The sequence below is a fragment of the Olea europaea genome, chromosome 1 (genome assembly GCF_002742605.1).
Source record: "Olea europaea var. sylvestris chromosome 1, O_europaea_v1, whole genome shotgun sequence".
NCBI lineage: Eukaryota > Viridiplantae > Streptophyta > Magnoliopsida > Lamiales > Oleaceae > Olea > Olea europaea.
The window spans coordinates 6,561,667-6,570,346 of NC_036237.1; the positions used below are offsets into that span (position 1 = coordinate 6,561,667).

An 8,680-nucleotide genomic window follows, 5' to 3' on the forward strand; every position below is an offset into this window, starting at 1 on the left:
CGATCCCCCCGCCACTCCCCCCTCCCGCTTTATGTATTGTGTATGTATATCCCTCTCCACCTTTTCTGATGAATTTTGTCTTGGGGGAAATTTATTTTCTTGGACGCATTTTGGGGTTGTTATAATTTCGTCTTGTAGACATCTTCGTAGATGATCTTTAAACTGTAAAATCTGGTGTTTAATTATTTAACTTTACAATTTATATCGTTCTTGTTGTGAAAAAGAAATCAACTGTAATTGCAAAATGGGTACTATAGCCCATCCCTCTCCACCTTTTCTGATGAATTTTGTCTTGGGGGAAATTTATTTTCTTGGACGCATTTTGGGGTTGTTATAATTTCGTCTTGTAGACATCTTCGTAGATGATCTTTAAACTGTAAAATCTGGTGTTTAATTATTTAACTTTACAATTTATATCGTTCTTGTTGTGAAAAAGAAATCAACTGTAATTGCAAAATGGGTACTATAGCCTACAGGCTCGGTTGAATTCAAAAATGGATATATGTTGGTATTCCAGTCTGCCTTCTCCTTTCACGGACTATTCGATAGAGTAACCTCTGGGTGCCTGGGTATTTACTATTTAGTGTAAGTCTCGTCTACAGTTATGCCGCATAATCATACTGTTGTCCAAATCAATCTCGTAGAAGGCAATGATTTTAATGGTGAAACAAAGTTTAGTGACAAAATATTGACAAGCAAAAGTCAGTGATTGGACCCCTTTGCATACGCCAAAATAAATGGATTGGTGATTACGCTGCATGGAAAATTGAAGTTAAGAGTTACATTATAAGTACCATAGCCTACAGGCTTGGTTGAATTCAAAAATAGATATATGTTGGTATTCCAGTCTGCCTTCTCCTTTCACGGACTATTCGATAGAGTAACCTCTGGGTGCCTGGGTATTTACTATTTAGTGTAAGTCTCGTCTACAGTTATGCCGCATAATCATACTGTTGTCCAAATCAATCTCGTAGAAGGCAATGATTTTAATGGTGAAACAAAGTTTAGCGACAAAATATTGACAAGCAAAAGTCAGTGATTGGACCCCTTTGCATACGCCAAAATAAATGGATTGGTGATTACGCTGCATGGAAAATTGAAGTTAAGAATTACATAGTTGAGCAGTTTTGATCTCTTTTCTTCAATGGACGGGGTATCAGCCTCAGTGCCTCCCATTTGTGATGTAGTTTAGACCAACCCTTCGTAAACCTCATATTTGGGGACTAAAAACTTTGAATAGCTAGGAGCTATATGTTTTTGGAGAACCATAATTAAGGTTCTCATGCCGTATTAGATGGAAAGTTTTTATCTTGGCAAGAGATCAATTCTATGAGATCAATAAGTTGTATGTGAACTTTGCGAGGAGAGCTGCATGATTACTCTTCAAATGCTGCTCTCTAAAACAAGAAGATACGTAAATCCCCACCAATATGCCTCTGTACTTCAATTTTGTATTACTGAAAAAGCTATAGAACCCGGAAAGCAACTCCATGCGCAACTCTGTGTCAATGGCATGCTATTTCACAACACCCATTTGGCCACTAAACTCGTTAATGTCTACTGTGTTTGCAACTCCTTATCAAATGCTCACCATTTGTTCGAAAAAATGCCGAAATCAAATTTGTTTCTTTGGAATGTTTTGATTCGAGGGTATGCATGGAATGGACCATATGAAGTTGCGATCTCTTTGTATTACCAGCTGATTGATCACGGGCTTGTTCCGGATAATTTCACCTTTCCTTTTGTGCTGAAAGCGTGTTCGGGCCTATCCGATGTTGAAGTGGGAAGGAATATTCATAAGCATGTGAAGAAAACTGGGTGGGAAATGGATTCTTTTGTGGGTGCTGGACTTATTGATATGTATGCAAAATGTGGTTGTATAAATGAATCTCGACAAGTGTTTGACAAGATTGCCAATAGGGACGTTGTGTTGTGGAATTCAATGCTTGCTGCTTACTCCCAAAATGGGCATCCAGATGAGTGTTTGAGACTCTGTGGTGAGATGGCGTTAGCAGGGTTTAGGCCTACCGAAGCAACACTAGTGACGGCTACATCGGCTTGTGCTGATGCAGTGGCAACTGTACAAGGGAGAGAACTACACTGTTATAGTTACAGACATGGGTTTGAATCCAATGACAGGGTGAAGACTGCCCTTGTGGATATGTATGCAAAGAGTGGGAATGTAGGGATCGCGAGGATATTATTCGAGGGACTAAAAGAGAAGAGGCTTGTTTCTTGGAATGCAATGATAACTGGATATGCAATGCATGGTCATGCATATGAAGCCTTCTCTTTGTTTAATTGGATGCGGGCTGAAGCTCAGCCTGATCATATTACCTTCGTTGGGGTTCTATCGGCTTGTAACCGAGGAGGACTGTTAAATGAAGGGAAGATGTATTTTGACATGATGATAAGAGATTATGGTATAGAACCTACCATTCAGCATTATACCTGCATGGTTGATCTCCTTAGCCATTGTAATCGTTTGAACGATGCTTATGGATTGATAATGGAGATGAAGGTGACACCAGATTCTGGTGTTTGGGGTGCCTTTCTTAATTCATGCAAGATCCATGGAAATGTGGAGTTGGGGGAACTGGCATTAGAGAGACTGATTGAGCTTGAACCGGATGAGGCTGGCCATTACGTGCTTTTATCAAATCTCTATGCTCAAACGGGAAAGTGGGAAGGAGTTACGAAGCTAAGAAAGCTATTGTCAGAGAGGAAACTTAAGAAAAGCATTGCTTGTAGCTGGATTGAGGTTAAAAATAAGATGCATGCATTTGTATCTGGAGATGTAACTCATCCTATGTCTGATGAGATATATGCAGAATTGGAAGAATTGGGAGGACTAATGGCAAAAGCTGGATACGTTCCAAATATTTCACCAGTTTTCTTTGACGTGGAGGATGATGAGAAGACCAAAATGGTGTACAGCCACAGTGAAAGGCTAGCTATTGCATTTGGACTCATTAATACACCTGCTGGAGCTAAGCTTCTGATAACGAAAAACCTTCGTGTTTGTGAGGACTGCCATGTTGCCATCAAGTTTATTTCCAAAATTACACAAAGGGAAATCACTATAAGGGATGTCAATCGCTATCATCATTTTAAAGACGGTATATGCTCTTGTGGCGATTTTTGGTGACTTCTGTCAACCATCTGGTGTTTCTTTATCCATAAAAGAAACATTAGAACCTCAAGGAAAAACATGAATATTTGGGAATTACCATAAAGGTATTGATTGAGGGTAGTCATATTCAATGTAGGGAAGCAGTGGCTGCAACTAAAGTTGAAAAATCAAGCTAAGCCAACAAGAAATAACTCCGAAGACAGATTTCTGCAGAATAATCACTCCAAAGTTGAGTGATTGCCTGCTCAATTACATCCCATAAACAGAGAATATCAACAGGTCTGCTCAATTACATCCCATAAACAGAGAATATCAACAGTACCTCAAACACTGCCCCCTACGATCCCAATTGAATTATCGACTCTTCCCAACTTATGAATGAACAAGGTATAGTCATACGATTGTTTTATTTATTTACTTGTATCTCAGATTACTAATTTTCTGAAATAGTCTTGTAATGTAGAAATTATGTTTCATTGTAAACTTGGTACAAGTTCACATCAATAACAAATGTTTGTTAGGTAGTCAAATATACTTTTTATCAATACATTTCTTAAACTCACAACTAATACGAAAACTTAATTAGGTGACAAAAACTTAATTACAAAATTCACTTCGAAAACTTCCACAAAAAAATAAAAATAAAAATGGCCTGTGAGCTTTAATTGGAGTTGAACACATTGATTTTGTCTTTATGCACATGCATACATGTGCATAATTATTCTTTTGTTTTCTTGTAATGAGAAATGTTTGTTAGTCAAATAAATTTAATTGCAATCAAGGTACTAAACATTTTGTTTATTAGCAGACTTGATCCAAACCTTTCATTTGTGCTATTGAAGGTACCAAACCGTTAAAAAGATTCGCATTTGGAGTCCAAATTAATAAAAACAATTAGTTTCTCTATTAGTTGACCAACAGTAAAAAAATTTGGCCAAATGTTGACCAAATTTTAAAGGCCAAAAGGGTAATTATACATTTTTCATAAAAAAAAAAAACACTAAAAATAATAGTATTAAATCAAAAAATAAAAATAAAAATAAAAATAAAAAGCCGCATCTTCTCCACCCACTTCAAAATCAAAAACCACCAAAACACCGTCACCAGCTACCACCACCATTACCTATCGTCATTGCGTACGAAAACAAAATGCCTACAGCCACCAAAATGCCTACAACCACCAAAATGTCACTGCATGCTACCACCACCACCACCACCACCCAAAAGCTCAAACCTTATTAAAAAATATCACAACACTAACTCTATGAATAATGTAAGGGCAGAGGTGGACCCACATGAAGTCATGTGGGGTCAAATGACCTCACAATTTTTTCGAAATTTATTTTTATTATTTTTTTATTTTTGCTGAAAACTTAATTTTCTGCCTCAAAAAGTCCAAATTCTAAATCTATATTCATATCACATGGGTCATATCCATTATTTCGTCCATAGATATATTATATAATCCACCGATTTCTTCTCAAAGTGCAAACACCAAACATGAACAGTAAACAACCGATTTTTTCTTTTTGTTCATGATACGTTGTTCGAAAAAAAATTTCTTTTTTGACCCCACAATTCGAAGTGTCTTGATCCGTCCCTATGTAAGGGTAACCGCTCCCTGAATTCGCAAAAATGGTGATCAATACCGACAATACGTGCTCTTTATATTAAAAGAGCACGGATTCAAACTAAATTCCCAATACCGCCCCTTGAAAAACACTCTTCGCATAATCATCGCCGCCATGATGTAACCTAGGGGTATCACTGCAAACCTGGGTGGAGATTGCGGTGATCGAGAGCGACTCGTAACAATACTAGAAGAACTAGTTGAGGAACGAGAGAAGAGTACAAGCCACGGCCACCTAGGGTCCACATGTAAAAGGTGACAACAAGTCAACAAGTAGGGTTGGGTCGTCAATGACGAGTACTGTGAGGAATACTTGCTTGATCGTAGAGTTTTCTTGTTCCTCTTTTCGATGAGACATAATTTCGGCTTCTGAACTGAAGTGGAGAAGATGATTTTGGTGGGTTTTTAGTTTTGGGGCAGATAGGGTGTGAGTGGAGAAGAGTGTTTTTCTTTTTCTTTTTCTTTTGAAGGAAAAATGGGTAATACCAATTGTCCTTGTCTTATTTGGGGAAAATTGTTAGATTTTTCATTTCTGGGGTCAATTGATTGTGTTCAAGTAGACGGTAACGGTCATTTTGGACTTTAGATATAAGTTTTTTAAAGATTTGGTACTTCTGATGGCATAACGAAGGTTTTGGATCAAGTCTATTGATAACCAAAAGGTTCGATACCTTGACTGTAATTTTTTCTAAATTTTTTTTGTCACAAGACTTTTAAGCTCGACTTATATTTAATTTTGATTTAAATTTTAAACGGCATAGTATTTATGTCTTAGTCTAACAGTTTGATTCCCATATTATAAAATTGTAGATAATTGCGTGTTTGAGATGTTATTACGGTCTGTCGGCGTAAAAAAAAAAAAATCAATTTTTGTAGTATTTGTCAATTGACGTGGCGAAACAATTTTGTATTATATTATTATGGAGGTCATTTTCATGTAGACATTAACAAGGTACACCTCTCCAGGTGTTGCCACTTTCTTTGGATAAATTTCCAAGTCTTTGAAAAATGCTATTTATTTTTATAATTTTTACAAATACGTAAATTGGGAGGAATGACTAGTAATATAAAAATCGGAATACGAAGAATAGCGAAACAATCATAAACAAGAACAATATAAAAGAAGTCGAATTGTCCAATTATTTCCACCAAATTGTGATACAAGATTTCTGTTTCTAGTAGAAGGGAAAGACGTCATGACTAAGAAATAATCAGTTTTACTTAATTATCGAGATTTCTCCTTTAAATAAAACATCCTTATAACGAGGGTTTTTGTTGGAAGTTAAGAATTAATTTTATAATCTGACTGCTTGACGTATTTATATCAAAATAATAAATTGAGTTCGTACAAGGATCTTGAGAGGTTGACGGTTAAACTAAAATTCTAAAAATATTGCAGACGTAATAGAAAATGAAAGTTAATCCATGTTACAATAAGTACTTACGTAGTCTGGCTTAAAGGATCGATCTCCTTGACTATTCTCCTTCGTCATCATAAAGGGAAGCATCGATTCAACATGACTTAAATATTTTGATACGAGTTAAGCGATTTCGAAGGAGATGACATTCAAGCATTAGTACTTTATCTAACCGATTATGTCCTATTTGGTTCTCTTGGAATCTATTAGTTCTTATATTTCCCTTCGAGGATATATATACATATGCGTACATTTCTATCCATACACGATAGAATGGAGAACACGTCAACGAATAAAGGCATTTTATACAAGCATCATTCCTTTCAAAAAGAGGTTGGAAAATAAAAAACATATTTACTGTTTTTATATTTTTATGTCAACTTAATAGTTGGTGTGCAAACAAATGGGAGTTTTCTCTCACCTTTCGATTATCAATAGATTCTAACACAGTTATCTAAATCAAAATAGACTGTGATATTTTAAATATGATGAACTTTTACATTTGTAAGACCTTCATTTTATTAGGGGTCCGTTTGATAACATTAAATTTCATGAAAAAATGTCACATTCGAAAAATTCGTTTTCTACTTTAACTATTTGATACGAAAGTAAAAATTAAGTTTGAATTTCAAAGTACAAACACTTAAAGCAAGTTTTTAGCCACCTGAGTGGAAATCGAATTCCGATGGTCTTGATATATTTTTTTTCTTTTTCAACTTACATGAAATCAACTTGTCTTTTCTACTTTAACAATCAAACGGACCCTAAATTTACTTTACCAATCTAAATTCTAATTCATATTACACTGAGCATGCCTAAGCATAAATAATATTGCAACTTAACCTGTTTGATTTAGTTAAAAAAGTGAAAACAGACCAATCCAGAAAGTAATATGGCTATGATCGATTCCTCCTCTTTTGCAATCAGTTTTGTAACAGCGCCTGTTATTCTAACTAATTGTCCACCCTTTCTAAATGTGAAAATTTTAAATAAAAATCAATATTTAATTTTTACTACATATTTAATGGGACCAACAAGTTTATCAACTTTTTAAATTTCATCAATTTATCAAATTTACTAAAATTTTATTTTTAAAGCAATATAAAACTGTGACTAAATATCGCCTCTCATCAATGTGACAACACTAAGGGTCCGTTTGATTGCAAAGATGGAATTGAATTGCCTAGAAAATGAATTCTAGATAATTGAATTGTCTAGAAATTATTTTTCTGGGAATTGTAAATTATTGTGTTTGATTTGTATAATTTTTCACGAGGAAAATGTTGAAATAAAATTATTTTTGGTGTTCGTTTGGCTTTATTTTATATGAAAATTGTCAATTAAAGGGATAAAATTTACTAATATTGAGAATTAGATTTGTTCCTATTCTCAAAAAAAAAATCAAAAAAATCATTTATCTTTTGGTGTTCGTTTGACCTTATTTTACATTAAAATTGTCAATTAAAGGAAAATATTTTTTTACAATAATTCTTAGAATTTATTTTCATTGTCAAATAATAATAATAATAATAATAATAATAATAATAATAAAATTTGGAAAAAAAAATGTTACAGTAACCAAGAATTACAATTCTCACCATTGGTGAGAATTGCAATTTCTTGAATTCATGGAAACTGGCTTATGTGGCGCCAAAGATGGAATTTCATTTCTAGAAAAAAAATGAGTATCGGACAAGCTTAAATTGGAAGGTGGAATTCCAATTCCAACTTTCCATGGAATTCCACCTCCAATCAAACACACCCTAATATTAATTAGGTAGTGTTTGATTGCACACCAATTCCATCTTTTCATTTTTTTAGCTTTTGATTGGCAAAAATTTTCATGGAATTCATTTTCCACATTTTGATGCCACATAGATATTTTCCTTCTTTTTGAGGAAAATGAATTTCTCGGATTACTGTAGCAATTTTTTTTGTTTATTTTATTATTATTATTTATTTTTTGCAATGGAAACAAATTCTAAAAATTATTGTAAACAAAAATTTTCTTTTAATTGGCAATTTTCATGTAAAACAAAATCAAACGAACACTAAAAGATAGATGATTTTCTTAAATATTTTTTATTTGGTTGGCAATGGAAAAAAATTTATTCCCAATATCAGTAAAATCTATCCATTTAATTGATAATTTTCATGTAAAACAAAGTCAAATGAACACCAAAAATACTTTTATTTCAACATTTTTCACTTGAAAAATTATACTAATCAAATACAATAATTTACAATTTTCAGAAAAATAATTTATAGGTAATTCAATTTCCTAAAATTCGTTTTCAATTTAATTCAATTCAACATTTTCAATTAAACGGACCTCTATTATTCATCTCCTTTTCCTTTTTCGTCTTCTTGGAATACAAATATTATAGTCAATTTAAAATTCCAACGTCCTATTTTGTCTTTATCTGACCATTATTGTAGCTTTCACGCATACGTTTATAACTTTTTCAATTTAAAATTGGATCTTTTAATTATATTATT

General features: G+C 33.7%; 1 protein-coding gene across 1 annotated transcript; it reads left to right on the plus strand.

Annotated features, from left to right (window-relative positions):
• Positions 1 to 885: 885 nt before the first annotated feature.
• Positions 886 to 3,649, plus strand: LOC111390058 (pentatricopeptide repeat-containing protein At2g27610-like). The gene is made up of 2 exons (XM_023015070.1): positions 886 to 3,412; positions 3,453 to 3,649. Exon 1 carries the CDS (start codon positions 1,373 to 1,375, stop codon positions 3,146 to 3,148), a length of 1,776 nt encoding a protein of 591 aa, XP_022870838.1. The 5' UTR covers positions 886 to 1,372; the 3' UTR covers positions 3,149 to 3,412; positions 3,453 to 3,649.
• The last annotated feature ends 5,031 nt before the right edge of the window (positions 3,650 to 8,680 follow it).

What these genes read in the sequence shown, in the direction of transcription:
- LOC111390058 (XM_023015070.1), top strand. Translation starts at nt 1,373, where the DNA reads ATGATTACTCTTCAAATGCTGCTCTCTAAAACAAGAAGATACGTAAAT.